General features: G+C 40.3%; 1 protein-coding gene across 1 annotated transcript in view; it reads right to left on the bottom strand.

The window, feature by feature from the left end:
• Window positions 1-8,459: 8,459 nt before the first annotated feature.
• Window positions 8,460-19,704, bottom strand: part of itgb5 (integrin, beta 5) — a 47,374-nt gene continuing 36,129 nt past the window's right edge. The window contains exons 14-16 of the mRNA XM_070975632.1: window positions 11,719-11,838; window positions 10,703-10,869; window positions 8,460-9,377 (exon numbers count right to left, since the gene is read on the bottom strand). Coding sequence (XP_070831733.1) covers window positions 9,282-9,377; window positions 10,703-10,869; window positions 11,719-11,838 — 383 coding nt within the window. The 3' untranslated portion in view covers window positions 8,460-9,281. The remainder of the gene's footprint in view (window positions 9,378-10,702; window positions 10,870-11,718; window positions 11,839-19,704) is intronic.

Below are 19,704 nucleotides of genomic sequence, written 5' to 3' on the forward strand. Positions count from 1 at the left end.
TCCCCGAGCACTGGGAGCAGCATGTGGTTGGTAATTACTGCCCTGAAATGACGTGACATCCTCTCCACACATGCAAAACATGTTTCTGGAGCAGAGCTCTCTCTTATGCTGTGAACCTCCACATGCACGCCAAATACAACAGGGAAAGGATGGATGGATGGAGCGGGATGCAGAGGATAATAGTGTCTTTGTTTCTGGACTGTTTTTTGTTGTTTTTTTTTTTCACTTTAATTCTTACAGCTGTACTGACTGACTTCCATGACATCCTGGCACTGGCATGTGTCACACTGGAGCTGGTGGTGGTGTTGCTCGTTCTGGTGGTCTATGACACACATGCTCATGCATGCACACTCATACATATACAAAAACACCCTCTTCAAATTCAGCTTCTTCAGAAGATCCTGTCACCTCCAGAATAAACTATCACGTATTTTTTCTGTTAGTTACCTTATTTATGCATCTGTAGGCATCAGACCTGAAAAACATGCTTTTTTATAATTATAATTCTTGAAGGGATTTTAATGAAAAATATTAATGACTCTTTTCAATGAATAAAAATATCTTCTTGTTTTACTTTATTTCCAGAAAATCAACTGAAAAGTTATAAAACACTTAGGTAGGAAAGTGCATGGGTAAATAAAACACGTGTATGAACTTGGTTGAACAAACAGAGAGGAAAAGTAAGGGGATCGTCAGTGTCATGAGGAATCCTCCTCTGAGGTTAGTTTTTATGGTTTGGTTGAGATCCCTTAACACTAATTAAAGCTTTTGAAAATTTTTAATTAAGCTTCTCACTATAACATTAGAAATCTATGCTTAAATAAGCATGAAAATACAGAGGTACAATTTATTAAGTGTTTAATAGTCAAAACTCTGGAACACATGTAAACTACCCCCACGACTGTCATCAGATTCTGATTCAAATGTGGTAAAACCCTGATAGTAGGAAGCAGATTTTGTTAGCATCTCCAGATTTGGATACCTCTCCAGCCTATTCACTCTGCTTGAAGACTGAAGATCTTGAAGATTCATTAAATGTTACTTTTTTTTACTCCACTTCTGTCTCCATGTTCTGAGTTACAGCGTTTGGGTCCAGATTCTCTGTTTGCGAAATATAACTAGAAAAGGTCAGCAGGGCATGTAATGGAAATCTGTGGCAACGGATTGGTGAAGACTGTTTTCTGTTTCAACATGACGATGTGTGTCTCTATGCACAAAGCTGCGTCCATAAGGACAATAACTTTCTCACAGACCTATGGAGTTGCTGTGGAAGAACATGACTAGACTGCTGTATCCAGCACCTTTTGGGATGATGTGAAATGCTGACTACTGTACAAGCCAGGCCTTACTGACAAACATCAGCGCTCAATCCTACTAATGTCCTTCGTGCTGAATGGAAGCAAATTTCTGCTGCCAGGTTCCTACATCTGGCCAAAAGACTTCACAAAGGAGTGGAGGCTGTCATAGCAGCAGATTAATGTCCATTGTTCAACAATGACATATGGATGTAATGATAGGGTGTCCATGTGCTTTTGGCCATGTAATTTCAACACAACACAGATGTCTTAGGGTTTACTTTTCTGTATTTGTAGTATGTTTTTCAAAGTTTGGCTCTCAGCCACTGTACTCAAAGCCAAAAGAGTTCAACACTGACTTTCATTGATTGATTAGTGCAATTTACTGAATACCACTATGTGTCTATCATTAAACGGTGTTACATAATTTACTAATATTAACATATGTCAAAAATCCTATCTTTATTTTGCACAATTCTCAGGAGTTAGCAGAAAAAGTGGGGATTGTTAAGGTGTGCCGACTGCTTTCATATCCACAGTGTTACAAGTACGATGTAAAAAGTCTTTAGCCAATGGATCCACCGAGAAATCCTTCAAAATGATTTTCTCCCATTGCTTTTACAGCCCGTGCAGACCACCAGCAGCCAGGGTGTCAACCAGTGGAGGCTTTTGAACCTTATACACATTGCTATCTTTATAGCCCTGTGCTAAACTCAGCGGTTCATCCTGCCCCTCTCTCTGCCATGACCAGTGGCATGCCATGATGAAGTGCTGGAGCAGCTGATGGTGCCTCCTGGTGTTCACAGATTAAACTGAAAACACAGAGTCCGGCTGTTCTTATGCAGGAATATCTTCTTTGTGTCTAAGACAGTTGCTACTCAGCTCCTGTGTCTGTTAATGTTGTCAGAGTTAAAGTAAATACCTTTTGATAATACTACTGCCATACTGACATGAAAGACAAGACTAATGAAGATTACTATGGCAAGAAAGAATTTACTTTTTGTCATTACTGTCCCAAGCAAGCCTACTGGCAACTTGCAAGTATTTGATATGATAATTAACAAGCCAAACATTCCTTGTCCATATATGTTGCTTACAACAGTACATTGTTTTGCATGGGAGCCTAAAAGATTGTGTAGGTAAACATGAATGCTTCACTGACATCTTTTCATTCACTAGATGGCAGCAGAAGGCAGGATACTGGAGAGCAATCAGGCTTCTCATAAACAACAAATCAGTAGTTCAGTTATTGGCATGAATACATGAATACAGATAGGCTAAATATCCAGGAATATATACACAATTACACATTTCAGCCATGTTTGATTTAACATCTCATTTGAAGGATATGGACACTAACCTGCTGTTGTAACAGTTTCCACTGTGGTTTCAGGCTTTCCACCAGATTGACAGACAAAAGAGCGTTGGCAAGGCTGGCCAATTCCTGGCTCAAAGTGGACAAGGTCAATATATTGTTTAGTGAACAAGGTCTTTATACACCTGGCTTTGTGCACAGGCATGATCGTCATGTTGAAACAGGAAAGGGTCTTCCCCAAACTTGCCAAGTCTAAAATATAGGATACTAGTCAACCACTCAGTGGAAATAGAGTTTACAGGGGATGGCAGTGAAAATAATTTCCTAATTCTCTAAGCAGTAATGATATTACCTAAAAACTGCAACATGTAGTAGGTGTCTCCTTTTTTTTTTGTCCACTCCCTGTAATTCACTTATTTCTTTGAGGTCAGATTTCAAACTAAAGTGAAGAGATGAATGAAGGACACTGGCGCTATGACAGTGTCTCTGTCCACCACATGCATTTCACAGCAAACATTTCAGATTCAGCAACAGCAGGTCAAAGGGCAAAACACTGTGACTTTCTGACAATGTTATTTTACATGGTTCACAGAGCTTTTGTGACGCACACAGCCTGAATGTGTTGGTGCTGTGAGAGCAGGCATATGAGGTCAGAGCACATCATTGTTGTGTTCATGAAAGCATGTGGTCTCAAACAGAGAGGACAAGTGACGGCTGAGCTGCTGCCACACACACTGGGGTTCATGTGAAATGTCTCATTCCCTGAGATATCTCTGCATTCAGACCTGGGAACGGAACTGCAGTTTACATAAAACATTTGCATGACAAAGAAGGTTAATGCTCCTCAAAAAACAGAGCTGCAGATCCTTTTGAAACAGGCGTCTGTGCTTTCTGTGAGAGCAACACTTCACAGTGAGGACTGTGCACAGTGAGAAGAAGTTCAGAGGGGCATCTCATACAGTGGGCAAGAGTGGATTATTCTAAAACTCTGGAATAGTTGAGGAAGAAGTTTTGAGATCTTCTACTGGTGGTGTGTGTGTGTGTGTGTGTGTGTGTGTGTGTGTGTGTGTGTGTGTGTGTGTGTGTGTGTGTGTGTGTGTGTGTGTGTGTGTGTGTGTGAGTAGTTTACAAAGATTGATGTGGGATTACAAAGTATTGTTGGATTTATAATGTAGGAGTTAAATATTTGTTGAAGCAAAATAGGAGATGAAAACAGGGGTATTTTTACTCACTTCATTTACTTCAGTACAATTTTGAAGTGTTGGTACTTTGCATGGATATTTTGGTTTTAGGAGATTTTCTATTCCAGAAGAAATTATGCACATTTAAATCCACTGACTTTATCTGACAGCTATGATTGCAGCTACATTTGGCGCACCCTGGAAGCCTTGTGGTTTAACCCTTGGACCTTTGTCATGCCTCCTCCCTTTCCCCTCATTTCCTGCCATCTCTCATTATTGCATCCAAAGACATTGAAAAATACTTTAAGTGACAATAAGCATTGGTGCTGTCAGGTATAAATGTTACATCTGCAAATATTTTGAAGGACTTAGAGAAGCAGCTTTGTTTCATGTGGATTACAGAATGCCTTTCTAAACCTTACCTTAATAATACTTGACTTTTAACACAACCTGTAGAGGTTGATATAAGACCCAAAAAATTAAACAAGTACAGATTGATGAATACTTTTTAAAGTTCAGTGTGCAGGGTTTAGGGGGACCCACTGCCAGCAATGGAATACGCAAGATGTTCTCATTCCCAACTTGTCACATACGGATGCTTGGTCAGTGGCCGTACGCTTCAAACTATGGCACTCTGAGTACCTCTCTAGCATCAGTTCTGCACATGCAGGCTCTGTGTTCAAGTTAGCAATAATAAATATTCATGGTCTTATTAGCAATGTAACACTTTCAAAATAAAGATTGCTGAAAAAAAAACTACTACTAAAAAAACAAAACTACTTGGATAGGCTTAGACAACAAGTATTTCAGTTACATACGTTAAGTTTGGTATGGTGAATTATTTCACTTCCAAAGGAAATCAGTGTTCACATTCGGTTTCACATGGGACTCAAACCATGGTCTCCTGTGTGAAAGTCCTGTGCTTGATCCATCCAAACTGTGCAACCTACTCCAAGCGTATGTTTTCATTACTGTATTATCTGAAAATTAGATTAGTCTTGTTTTTGTTACCTTAGAATGAGCCCTTTACTAAGAGAGCAGTTCCTCTTCCATGTTGTATCGCCATGTTTCTATAGTGGCCCAGAATGAAGAAATCAGACACTGGCTCTTGAGGGCACCTTTCACATTGTAGGCCACTGTAGGTTCTCCTATGCTTGGACGGGGAGGTGAGGCAAGGGGTATTCAGTTCGTTGCATTCTGAAACCTCCACCAAATCCTACACACTGATCTTTTAACACTGACAGGGGTCTTCTCCACAATTAGCATTTTTGTGTTGTGCACAAGGACTCCCATGAAAAACCAAAGACTTGTCAACAACCAGGTAGCCATGCCCTAAAGCATACGCTGCTTTGTTGTCTGTTTTTCTATTTTGTAAAATAAATATTTTAGTGTATAATTTATTAAATGAACATCATGCTTCAAGAATACTTGAAACTAGCGTTTAAGACCATAAACTCATTAGGAAACTGTTTACTGAGGTAATAAATCAAGTGAGAAGCAGGGTCATTTTCTCATAAGCTTACATACAGTCTGACGATATTACAACCAGTGGCGTCGCCCCCTGCTGGCCATTAGAAAACATGCAGGTTTAACGCAATTGGCTTCACTTTCCAGACCCGGAAGCTCCATCCACTTGTTATAATGTTGATGTGAAAAACAGGTGTGTGATGCACTACACAGCACAGCCAATGGATTCACACTATTCCACTGACTTACAGTTGGTGGTTATGGGCCATGAAACATAGCAATGCACAAGGTAGGAAGGACAAAGGAAATGCATTACAATACTTAAATACTAAAAATTTTAGTTATGTGAAATTACTTATGTAAAATACTGGATTTTAAACTGTACTGTAGCATTTTACTGTTGTGATATTTGTATTTTTAAGCTACTTGAAGTGCCACTATGTATTTTTACCTAATCTTCCTCTAACAAATGAAAAGTAGAATTCTTGTATTAAACAATTAATGTTTAATTAAATAAACAAAGCCTTTCACTTGATTGACTCAGGAGTTTGCTACTCCTTTCTTGATCTGGTGGGATTGATAGCTAAGCAATTAGCAAACTGAATAACTATGTAACTGACATCACAGAGCCAGTCTGCCAATTATAGTTGTCATCTGTATTCTAACTACCGTTGCACTACCTTTTATTGCCTCCTGTTCTCACCGTGGACATTGTTCAGCAAAGGGATGATTGTCAATTCTTGAATTTCCAGTGCAAACAGCTAATGAGAGTACAGTAGCTGTATATACTCAGCACATGGCAAAGTATAGCCTCATTTTCAATTCATCAGTAGCAGAGGGGTTGGGTAGGAAGACCAGAAAAAGAGAAATGATACTGAAAATGCAGGGTGTATGGAAAGATGCTGTGTAGAGAAAATAAAGCAGAAGGATGGCAGAAGGACAAAAGGGAAGAAGGGAAGAAGCCAAAAAAGGAACTGAAATAAAAACATTCAAAAGTCAGAAATAGCATCACAAGCAGAGAAGCTTTTGTTAGATGGGTGTGAAGTGTGAGAGGAGAGGGAGGAGAAAGTGTGGCTTCAGCTGCCTGTCCATACAGCATGCACAGGAAGAAGCAAGCAAGCACAAGCACACACACATTCATGTACGTTTTTACATTTTTGCGTACATATTCACAAAACTGTGTACACATTTAGATTTGTTTACACACTCAAAAACCTGTGTACATTAACACATTCATCAAGTGCCTCAACATCAACACGTTCACAAATCAGTGAATGCACTGATTGAGTTGGTTTTTTCCACACACATTTGTGCATACTACTCCAATAATGGTACCATAGAGGTATGGTACTTAAAAATACCGAAGCAATATGTTAATTTGAAACAAGTGACTGAATATGTAATACAGGGGTCATTTTGTATAAGCTTCAGTATCATAATTATCATCATTTCTAGGAGGGGTCTAACCAGGAAGTGTAAATTACAGCATCAGAGGACACATTAGACCAGCCTTCCTGCCTGTGTCACACATCAAACATGTAAGAGCATGGCTGGTGGTGCAAACAGATGGTTTCCTAAACTTTAAAGCATGCATATACATATACACACTCAGGCAGTCGCGTGTGATGCTTTAAATTAGAGCTCAGACTTATGCCACTCCTTCCAATGTACCCTTTGTGAATATGTAATGTATGACTGAGCCAAACACAACACACTCACTGGCTTTTCAGATAATCAGATTTATTGTTCCTGCTCTGTGTGTAGTATTACATAAACATGTAGTGGTATGAGTCCATTTGTGGACTGTTCATCCATGTGAAAATGTTCACTACTGTACAGAAAGAGCTTTATACTAACAATTTATGTTTGAGCTGAAAGTGGTGTGGGTGAGTTTTAGTAAACTGTGCCAAGGCACACAGCCAAGCCAAGCCAAAACTCCACAGCTGAAAAAAACAAACAACAAAAAAAAAAAAACAATTTCATTTGGCACTGTATGTACATACATACCCATGTAATATTTTTTTACATACACTCTTTGCACTGAAACACACACATACAAACTCCAATCCCTGCCACTTTTACTGTACAACCATCACAAAAAAAGACAACAGAGCACCCTTCTTTGTCACCCAGGCTCAACCCATCCAGTATTTCTCACTGTCAGACTTCCCTGTGAGAGTTCATACTCCACCTCTTCCTGCAGGAACAGTGGTGGTAGATTTATGACTCTGGACACTATCCTCTGAGACGTCTCAAAGTTTCCAACCACTCCCAGTGCAGACGGGGTGGACACACTGTCACAAGGACTTTAAAATGTAGCAGCCAGTCATGTTGTATGCCCAAACCTACTGTACATTAACTCAAAGTACTGCATGGGTCTGTATTCCAAGTTAGAGGTGATCTACTCTGCATCTCTACAGATCCTAAATGTACCAAATCTACTTTAGCAGGAGAATGTTTTAAGGCAGTTACCACAGTGCAGAATATACAGTATTTATCATGTGAAATTGTCTCTGATTGTGAAGGTTCAGAGACTCTTACAGTCAACAAATGTTTGGACCAAAACCAACAATGAACCGATCCAACAAGTATTTCTTGTGTATCCAAAACTTGATATAAGTCACTTCTCTGTGTTATTGTTGTCCTAAAGCTATTAAAAACATCTTGTATTGCAACTAATGATTATTTTCATTCCCTTATTTCTACTTGGTATTTTCATCATTAATTTGGTCAACAAATTTTTACTATAGCGAAAGAAAAATGTATGCAAATGATCAAGATCTTTACAACACAAAGTGGTGGAAACACTGCTTTTGTCCACAGGGGCCGCCAAAATCAATAGCTGCTCTAAACGATTAATCCATTATCAAAAACAGTTGCAGATCAATTATCTGTCAAAAGACTAATCAGGGAATCAACAATTTCAGCTTTACTGTAAATTTATCAGGCGCCAAATGCATATCCACCCACTGCTGAAAATAGTCCCAACAAACTCAGTACTTCCTCCTATTTAAGCAATGTTTGCTCAAAACCAAGGTGCCCAGCGGCTTTAGGAAACTGCTCAATCTCTTAGAAAACTGAAACTTTACATTTTTGACACATTTTTAAGATTTATTTCTTCACTAGTAACAAATGAGCTTGGTGCCACAGACACGGTAAAGAAGTTGCTGGTTTTGGTCTTTACATGGGATCTGTCAACAAAAAAGACAACTAGAGTAACACCGGCCTTATCCTTTAAGGGTTGAGAGGCTGGGGGGCACGCTGGTTCTCTGCAATTCAGATCAAGAGAAGGGAGTGCAATTGGAGCATACAACAACACACACACACGTACACACCACACAAAAGAAAATGTAACTCTTTACAAGACTTGATTCTTAATATTCTCTGTGCAAAATGAAGGTAAGAAGTCTATTGCTTAGTAAATGTTAGTAGTACCACAAGATCATCATAGCCACCTTCAGAAATGTGTGCTTTTTAATAATCCTGGAAATTTGAAGTTATCTATTGCAGAGTGATACTCAAATAGTTCAGAGTCCTGCTGGGTGCATAGTTTACTAAAAAGGCATTTTAGTGTTTATAAAAATATACAAATATAAGCCAATGTCCTGCCTGCTCTGTACAAAGAATGAATGTGTGGTTTTATGTGGTGGGAGTTATGGTTTCATGAGAGAGTTTATTTATCTTGTATAACTGCAGAGAAACTCACTGCTAACTCTACTCTCTCTCTCTCTAAATAAGACCAAGGAGTTCATGCTTCATTGCTCCTCCACCACTGTCAGTGAAACACACAGATGGAGAAAAAAAAGTCACATCACATCTCTGTGGTAGGCTTGAATCTCCTCTGTAAAGATTAAATGGCCGCAGATTCCCCCATGAACACAGTCCAGCTCATTTCACGTCCACTTTCAGATGTGACCATGCAGAGGGATGAGTGAGTTCAGTCCGCAGTCCACCGTCCGCCTCGGCCCCGTCCTCCAGAGATCTGTGTGTTGGACCGGTCCTGCCGCCCCCTGTACAGAGGGATCAGTGGACCCCTCCGTTGTAAGACTTCCCATACATGTTGAAATCTGTTTCCACAAAATGTGTTGAGACAGGCTGCTTGTACAGAGGGTTGGAGGCCTGTGGGTGTTAGAGAAACAAACAGAAAGATACACAATGGCACAAGGTAAGGTCGTTAGTAGATGAGAGCTTTGAACTCTAATTGAGAGTGTTCAGGGTTCTAATAAACTGGTTTTGCTCATGTCCCCATTACATAGCTTGTCCACCAGAGAGCTTGTTGTTTATTTGTTTATTTTTTTTTTATGCCAAAAAGAATATTGAGGCGTCATGGTGGCTCAGTGGTCAAACACACACCACACAACTGCAACATTCCCAGATGATCTTTGTCGCATTTCATTTCTCTCATGTATTCTTCATGATTCTGTACTACTGTGCATCAAAGAAAGGCAAACATGCCCAAAATGTAATCTTAAAAACATCATCGGCTGATCATCATTACTGTGGCTGCAGCTGTGGCTCAGGAGGTAGAGTGGTCGTCCACCTATCAGGAGGTTGGTGGTTTGATCCCTGGCCTTTCTTGAAAAGGTACAACATGAAATAAATGGTCATCTGTTGAATTCATACTCCAAACAAATGGGGGACAGCATATCACCTGTGCTGTTTACACAGCCAGCACAGGAGCCACCAGGATGAGGTTTTCAGGCTGGGACCCAGCGGGGACCCAGCTGAGCTGCCGGTGAGCAGTGCTGGAGTGAGCACCAGAACAACAGCTGTGTGAGCCAGCAATGGAACCAGGACACGGCTGGACTGAGACCAAATACAACCTCGACAACAGAGAATACAGTACAGAGGTGATCCACAGTGCATCCAACCAGGACTCTAACTGAGGGGATGAAGGATGCATGGTGGGTTCAGGACGGGTACGCGAAGGGGGGAGGAGTGCGAGGACGGTTGGGCATCAGAGAGACATGCAGCAAGGAAGAACAGTGTGTAGAGCAAGAACATTTTCACATTTAACTCAGTGAATTAAGGGTTTATTTTGAACAAACCAGAGTTTTATTGAGTTTCTGTCGAGTTGAGTGAAGAGTTTTTTATGATAGTCTTAGTTTGGTAAAAGAGAAAAACTTGAATGCAGAAGGTGTACGGTTTGTTTTTTTGTTTAATAAGGAAAATAACACATTCATTTTGTTTTAGCATTTTTGGCAGGCTTTTAGTGGCTGAGAGAAATGGTGCTGGTATTTCCTCTCTCACTATTTATGCGAGAGAGAGGCTCTGATTCAAGTCTACGGTCACTTCTGAGGCTGTAATTTGTGGTGTTTTCTATAATCTATGACTACGAGCCTCGTTTTCTACTTGACATTTGTGGCTATTGCGAAGTTTGGTGATAGTTGATACTGTAAGCTATACCAAAACAAACTTTTGCTGGTGAGGGGGATCATCCTTACCATTTCGTATCGGGCTCGTGAACGTGCGCTCTGAAAGCGTGCAAACTCTCGCCGATCATGAACAGTGATGACCAACTTCCAGGCAGCAAGCAGGACCACTCCCACCAGTAGGATGCTGCCAACCACTGCAAGCAGCACCATCAGAGCATCTGGCCCACCACCACACTCTGACATGGGAAACAGCAAATTTAGACTTGGATAGACATTGAGGGTGAAATATTTATAGAGGCACAACAACCAGTGCAAGCAGGACTCTGACACTTTGGCTTTTCTCTGACCTTGACCTTGGCCTTGCCTGTCTGTCTTGTGTTTTGCTGCCCAGTACAGAGCACTTGGAGGAGGGAGTTTCATTGGAATGAAGCAGTTTTTTTTGGCATTCTGTTTTTAACTGTATTACAGTGCAAAAAATTATGAAATTTTACAATATGATGCAACAATCTGCAACATGAGATGGAGTAGAATTAATGCAGAATAGTTTTTACTTACTTATTGCTATCATCATTGTACTAATTAACTGTTAAAAAAAACACCTGTGTGTTCACATAGTGCTGCTCTGCATTATCCAGTCAACAACAGGATTTCCTGAAGAAGCCCATTGTTCATTTGTTGACCTATTGTAATCATTAATCACTGTGATTGGCTGAGCTGTTTCAGAACGTGGAGACCACTGATGTGATCGGCTCTGATTTATATTTCACTCCACTCAGCTCCTTTGAGACGCATGTTCAGAAACGTAGCTAGAAATTTGTGCCTGTTTAAGTCAGTCAAAGCCGTCTGAGTCTATGCTATGATGTGACAGGCTGCAGGCAGCAGCCTACATGGAAAAAAGTCAGAGGTCACCTCATGAGCAAAGACTGTACAGTCTTTAAAAGTTGTTGTGGAGAACCTTGTTGCTTTATGCAGCACAAATACAATGTAAAAAGCACTTGGTTCTTAGCAGCTGTCAGATTCTGACCTACAAACCAGTGTGGTTAAAAGGAAAAAATACCTAATATGTTGTTATTAGCAGCACTGACCTGGCTCCTTTAGAGCTGTGAGGATGGACTGTCCGCTGGCGTGCTCAGAATATGTGAACTTCATGACACAGTCGTTGTCTGTCTTATAGAGACAAAGCACAGCGGCTGGGTCCTCCGTTTCTGAAAGGGAGAGAGGAGGACAGGAGACAGGAGAGAAAAACAAAGAAACAAACTGAGTTTCAATCAGTTCAAAAAAAGATTTTAGCTTTAAACAGCTTTTCACCACCAAAGGACTAAAATAAACAAAATGAGGTGGAAAATAGGCAAGGAAATAAACTAGATTCTTAGTTCTATCTTAGTGAAAATATCAACAAATGAAAAACAACAACAACCTCCTAAACAATGTTTCTTGATGAAACTTGTGCTGGTGTATCTGTGTGTAATAAAGTAGGAAGTATAGTGCAAAGATGAATTTCCCAAAGGGGAATTCATGAAGGAATTATCCTCTTCTTCTATTCTTCTTCTTCACTTGTATTAACTTGTTTTTATCAGCTGCCATTGAGCTTCTTTGCTCTATGTTTATTTAGGGAAAAAAGTCTTCTCATTGGACAAGGATCTATCTACACTTGTCAATTTTGTTCTTTTCTTCATTCTGTAGGATCTAATTTTCTTGGTGTTTTGAAGGAGGTATTATAACATTAGTATCATCAATATCCATCAAGGTTTGGCTTCAGATTCAGGAAGAAAGAGAAACAAAGGGAAAAGATGAGGTAAACTGAAGAGAAATGTCATGGTGAGGGAATAATAAAAAACATTTGTCAGCGATCCTCACATAGCCTGAATGTCTTTGCTGTGAAATCATAGCTGATTGAGATGCTGATATTGTGCCTGATATTCTTGTTTTCAGTCAATCTTCATCACCCAAAAAGACTCAAAAGCTCATGAGGGAGGGTGAGGTCACGCTGCCCTGGGCCAAGCCTCTCTGCGCTTGCTCCCCCCATCAACCTCTCCTCCTCTATTTCATGCACAAAGTATCTGGAATGTACATGTGGAGTCCATTAGGCCAGTCAGATGGCTGAACTAGCAGGGAATGCTATGAAACACATCAGATCTGGGCCAGGGCCATGCTGGGCATGGAATGGTCTTATAATAGTCTCTAAAACTAAACACACAAGCATCAGTGTCCTCTTTCTCCTCTGTGCCATGCAGCAAAGCAGTGGATTAAAGGCCATAAATCACTGTGCATTTATTAATACATTCCTAAACATCTCTCTACTGTTTTCCTCCAGGCTGTGAGGGATGTAAAAAAAACCATTACAGAGAGCAGCACTTAAAGTGAACACAGTGAACTCTGCCTGCACAGTCAGACCTCAAACTCCAGCTTCCTACTTTTTAAATGACACATGGGGGAGGCAATTCTTTGTACAGGTACATGTTTGTTTAGTGGGTGGATTCTTTCTGGAGTGAGCAGGACAGAGGAGTCGTTTGAAGGATTTTATACTTGTATGGATTGAACTCTTTGAACCAAATGAGGGGGTGTAGTTGGGGGTGGCTGCTGTTTCCTGCAGTGTAGAGTGAAGGTGTCCGTGGAGCTGTGAGAGGCCCAGAACGACACCTGCCACATAGTAACATAAACATCAGGCAAGGTCTGACGGGTGCTCACCGGTGTGCTTTCATTACTAATCATAGAGGTGTGTGAGGCCTTAAACATGAAATGATGTGAAGCAGCAAAGCCCCAACTAACCACAGAGAGCCGTGCATTAACAACACCTCGAGTCTGCTAGACGCTCTGTGAGGTTGTACTGAGGCATAGTGGCTCAGTCCTCACTGGAACTAAAAATGTTGATTCTTTTTTTTTTTTTTTAATTATCCACTGATCAATTATCAATCAGACAATATTATAGGAGCACCATGCCAAAATGGCAGAGGGATTTTTTTTTTTTTTTTTTTAAACAAAAACACAGTATTTTCTGTACAGTGGGCACGGAGGTATACTTACATTATCCACAACAGGACAAGGTTCATTTTCCAACAGTTGGCCAAAGACTTGGTTTCACAGTGAGCACTTCCACAGGTTGCTTGTGGAATTTGCTCAACCGTAACCCTAAAGGCATGTTGGCCAATCAGAAGCCTGAGAAAAAAGAAAAAAGAAAAAAAAAAGCTATTAGGCTACCTGCAACCAGAGGTCCAATCCTAGTATGGTAGCCAAGGCATGCCCCACCTTCACCATAGTAGGACTGGATCTCTGGTTGCAGATAGCCTAATAGCTTTTTTTCTTTTCTTTTTTTTTTTCTTTGTTTGGTGTTGTCCAGAACTACACTGCAAGAAGTCCTGTTAGCAAGTTTAGCATCAGCATTACTTTTACCATGCCATTATGCCAAGTCACATTATGTGAACAAAGGAGGTAATGTTGCAAACTATTCTGAAAACTGTGGTTGTGTGTGGGCGAAAGACCAAACCACGTAGAAAAAGGTTTTTAATAAAATACTGTGGGGACTAGGCATCATTTTTTCATTTTCAATGACAGCTTTTGCCTGTTTTATTCATCCTGTCTCTTTAGATAACTGGTATCAACCTAAGGTGTGTCAATTACTTTGCCAGGTGATCTTAATTAAAGGGAAACCTACTTAAAGAGTTTGTTCCAGAGTGGGGCTTTTTGCAGCATACACTTGGAACGTTTGGGTTTGGTGAAGGTTTTATCAAATGGGTTAATGTGATCGATTCAGATCCCAAGGCAACAATAATAACAAATAGACTGACCTCGCCCTTCTTTGGCCTAACACGTGGGACCAAACAGGGAGACCCTCTTAGTCCTCTACTTTTTACGCTGTTCCTTGAGCCCCTGGCCATTGCAATTAGGACAGAAACTGGTATTAAAGGAGTGTTACAAGGGGGGGAGGAACACAAAATGTTTCTGTATGCAGATGACATTTTATTACTTATCAAAGAGCCTATAGTGTCCATCCCTAGTGTTCTGTCAACAATTGAATCATTCTCAAAATTATCAGGCTATAAAATAAATTGGCAAAAATCCGAAGGTATGCCAATATCAAGAGGTTGCAATAAATCAGTAATCTCTACATTCCAGTTTAAAGTTATCCCATCTGGAATGAAATATCTAGGGATTAGATTATGCTCAGATCTAGAAAATATAATCCCTCTTAATACAACTGCTTTAATTAAAGATAAATCTGGACAAATGGAAATTGATAAACCTCACTCTGTGGGGAAAAATTAATATTATTTAAATGGCAGTTGCTCCACAATTTAATTATATCTCTATGATAATACCAGTAACCATCTCTGATGGGACCTTCAAACAATATAATCGTATGATTACAGACTTTTTAAGGAATGGGAAAAAGCCCATCTTAAAAACCACCTATTTTCAATTTAGGGGGAGGTTTTACAGGCAAAAACATGGGTGTGCGATGGGTTCACCAGTATCCCCCATTGTGGCTAATCTGTACATGGAGAACATGGAAAGCACGGCCCTGAACTCTTTCAAAGGAACAACACCAAGTCATTGGTACAGATATGTGGATGACACATGGGTAAAAATCCTAAGCCAAGAAGTGCAAGCCTTCACCGAGCACATTAACTCAGTGGACAAGAACATCAAATTCACTCAAGAAGATGTCAAGGACATGAGTTTGCCTTTTTTGGACTGTGATGTCCACATTGGAGAGAACAGGAGCCTCCATATTGGGGTTTACAGAAAACCTACTCACACAGACCAGTACCTCCTTTTTGACTCACATCACCCACTGGAACACAAACTAGGTGTTATCAGAACTCTCCAACACAGAGCTGATAATGTTCCAACCAGCCAACAGACCAGAGACAAGGAACACAAACACCTGAGGGATGCCCTCAAAACTTGTGGTTATCCCAGCTGGTCTTTTGTGAAAAGTTCAGCTGTTTCCAGAAAGAACAGGGTGACAGAGGAAGAAAAGAGAGACAGACGGCATAACATTGTCATTCCATATGTGTCCGGTGTATCGGAGAAACTCAGGCGAATCTTTAACAAACACAACATCCCCGTACATTTCAAACCTGGGAACACTCTCAGACAAAGGCTGGTGCACCCCAAAGACCGGACACCTCATACTCAGAAGAACAATCTGGTGTATGCAGTCCAGTGCAGTGAGGAATGCACAGACTTATATATTGGGGAAACAAAACAGCCACTGAGCAGACGCATGGCACAACACAGAAGGGCTAACTCTTCAGGTCTAGACTCAGCTGTTTACCTGCATCTCAGGAGGAAGCGCACTCCTTTGAGGATAAAAATGTGCATATTCTGGACAGAGAAGACAGATGGTTTGAAAGAGGAGTGAGAGAAGCCATCCATGTCAAGGTTGAAAAACCATCTCTGAACAGAGGGGGAGGTCTGAGACACCACCTATCTCCCACATACAATGCTGTCCTTTCATCTCTTCCAAAGATTCAAAAATTTAGACTCTGAAAATAAACAACAAAGCCATTCACACATGGCTCAAGGAGCCTCCCAATGACAAGAATGGGACACTAACGAGGCAGACGACTGTCGTTGACACCCAAGGGTCGCACCCTACCCCGCCTTAATGGGGGATCGTTTGCCTCACAATAGAGTGATACCATCCTTGGTATCGGGGGTTGGCCTCACTCAGAGGATAAATACTTGAACCTAACACCATTTCATTAGACTAGAGCTGTTCTATCTAGTCTGGTGCGCATGAACTGATGAAGCCTGCTCGGATGAGAGGCCAAACATCTTCCAAGACAAACTGACAAAGTCCAGTCGCGATCGATTGAATGCCCTGAAGCTTACAGTGACCTGGATGAATGGGAATATTCACAGGCATGTCTCTGTACCTCAAGAGATATTGGAGGACTGGCTCTTCCAAATATGGAATTATATAGTATATCATTTGAAATGAACAAACTAACAAATCACTGGACAGATTATGGGTCAAGCCCTAGTTAGGTTAAGATTGAGAAGGAACTTGCAGCTCCATTTAATATTGTAGAATTGTTATCACAGAAGAAAATAGGCAGACAGACGGGAGAGGAAAACCTTACAACACTCTCGGTGGGCTTGGGCAAGAGCACATAAGATCTTGGGGATTTCATGGTATAAGCAGGGTTATTCTTCTATATGGAATAACCCTTCAATTTGTATAGGGAAAAAGACATGCTTCTTGGGTGCATGGTTGACAAAAGGGATACGTGTTGTTAATAACATCTACAGATACCAGTCATTTATATCATTTTAGGACCTTAAAGAACAATATGATTTAACAGATAAAGGGGATTTCTGGAAGTACTTAAAGTTAAGGAGTAGTGTGAGTTCTACTTTTGGATTAGAATAGACAAAAGAAGGAGAAAACAAGGTTCAAGAATTTCTCAATTGTCGTCATACTCTGCACTCCGCCTCACTATTTTATAGGAAAATGCCAAATATTCAAACAAGAATGTGTGAAAGCTTGAGACTAATATGGCAAAAGGATCTCAGTGGTGAGATTAGTGAAGATGTATGGCAAGAAGTGATTTCAAATGTAGGCTGGGCTACAAGGGATGCAAGGAGTAAGTTCATCCACTATAAGATTGTACACAGATATTATTTTACACCACTGAAATAGTTTAAAATGGGATTAACTCAGGGCAGTACATGCTGGAAATGTCATAAAGAGTTGGGCACATTCCTTCATGCCATATGGGACTACCCGATGGTACTGCCCTTTAGGAAGGTGGTGTTGAAAAAGCTTGAGGGATGGCTTAAATGACCTCTACCAGAGTCCCCACAACTATGTCTGTTGGCGGATAAGACTCTAATGCCACCGGGCCTTACCAAAGCAGAGCTCCAGCTGACAGTAACCGATTTTATTGTTGCAGCTCGGCTTATACTACGCAACTGGAAAAGCCCACATAAACCAGAGTTTGTCGAATGGTTTAAACTTATGACAGAGACTTCTGCCTTTGAAAAGATGATTGCCAGGGTTAATAATATTCAGAGTAAGACGAGTCAGATATGGGATGTCTTTGTGGACTACATAAAGGATGTGACAACATAGAGGGGTGCAAGGAATGGTGGGAAGGATAGGTATTATTATGCCTGTAATTGTGTCTATATATGCTTTGAATGGGTATGAATCATGAGGGGTGCTGGGGGTGGGAGCTGTATTTAAGCTGTTAGATGAGGGGTTTTTTTTTTTTCATTTTTTAAAAAATTTAATTTAATTACATTTTTTTTCTCATATCCTATCTGTTTCTCCGTTTATTTTCTTAAACAGACAATTAATTTGTTTATGCCACATCTGTGTCATTTGAAAATGTCTGTAAAGCTATTATGTTAAAACAAATAAAAAAATTTGAATGACAAAAAAAAAAGAGGTTGCTCCACATTATTAAGTCTCAGTTCTCACACAATATGTGGAGGAAGAGAGATCTTTCAGGTGATGAAAAGATTCAGAGCACAAATAAATTCAGATTAAGACTAATTAAGAAATGGTTTTGTTGGGCAAATTAATAGTGTTTCAAGGGCAGCTACAAAAAAACACTGTTGAGCAGCAAACAGGTATTTGAAGCTGCTGGTGTCTCTTCAGTCTCAAGAATCTCTCGATGCAGAATCTTCCAGAGGCTTTTGACTAACAAAGTAGTCTCAGATGACCAATCAAACAGTATGTTTAGTTACCTGACAGGTGCTGTCCATGTATATATATATCTATATATATGTATATATAGAGCTTGACCAGGACCAGTACAATCCCTTACAATTTGTAGGGGATTTGTAGGCCGTTTCTTCCCTCGTTGCATTGCAAGGGAGTATATATGCTGTGATGTGGACGAGAATCTGTGGCCAGACAGACAGCAGTGTGGCCAGGAGGGTGAGGAGGACGGCCGGGAGAGCAAGGACAGTGGCCAGGAGAGGAAGGATGAGGACAGCGACCAGTGAAGAAGTGTTAGTTGTGAAACTCCAGCTTTATTTACAGCACTGTAGGCTACACATAATTTTCCTTGTTTTTTGTTTATGTGTTTATATTACAGTATATTATGCTGTATACATTTTCTTTTTAGTCTGATGTATAGAAGTTACTTGATGTGTGTGAATAATAATGGTTACAATATCCTTGGCAGTATCAGGGCAATGTGTGATGTCAAACCTTGGAGGCTACTCTTACAGTAAAATCCTATTTTTTTTTTTCCAGTTTTATGCACAATTGTATTCTGTTAGCTGGACAAAAAAACTAGTACAGTAACCATTATCAATGACGGACTGGGCTAAGACTGAGAGGTGGACATGAGGGATATTTCAATGGTCCTCTGCCATAGTGACAAAACATCATTTTGACTTTCAGTGCTTACACAATGCCAAAGGGATGGTGCATTTTGGGGACACTGACTATTTATATGAGAAAGGAATTTAGTTTTGACACATGAGTGAACTGTTTTGGGAGAGATTTGAGCTTTTGCGGGTGAACCATGGTGTTGTACTGAACCATCCAGGTTATTTTGGCAAAAGCAGCAAGAGTGTTGAGAACGTCCGGTCTGTTTCAAGACATGAGCCAAAGCAATTGAGAAGGATCTTTGTATTTTGGTGGCACTGACTATTTATATGGGAAAGGAATTTAGTTTTGAAGCATGAGTGAACAGTTTTGGGAGAGATATGAGCTTTTGCAAGTGAGCTACAGTGTTGTGCTGAACTGTAAGACTGTTTTGCCAAATGATCTTAAAGTTTTAAGAATGTAATTTCTGTTTCAAGAAATGAGCCAAACCAATGGAGAAAAACTGCAATATGTGTGTTTGATGATGCTGTATTTGTTTCAATTGTACATTTATTATATTAGAACCCATCCCACCCCCTGCATGAGAGGGTGGGGGGCTTAAGCAGCTCCTTCAGTAGCAGACTGCTGTATCCATTTATTTTTTGACCTCTTATGCCACTGTGCCTGCTTTTTGTAACCTGCTTGCTATAACAACTAAATTTCCCTGGTGCAGGATCAATAAACTCCTATCTATCTATCTATCTATCTATCTATCTATCTATCTATCTATCTATCTATC

Source organism: Chaetodon trifascialis, chromosome 12, assembly GCF_039877785.1.
Source record: "Chaetodon trifascialis isolate fChaTrf1 chromosome 12, fChaTrf1.hap1, whole genome shotgun sequence".
NCBI lineage: Eukaryota > Metazoa > Chordata > Actinopteri > Chaetodontiformes > Chaetodontidae > Chaetodon > Chaetodon trifascialis.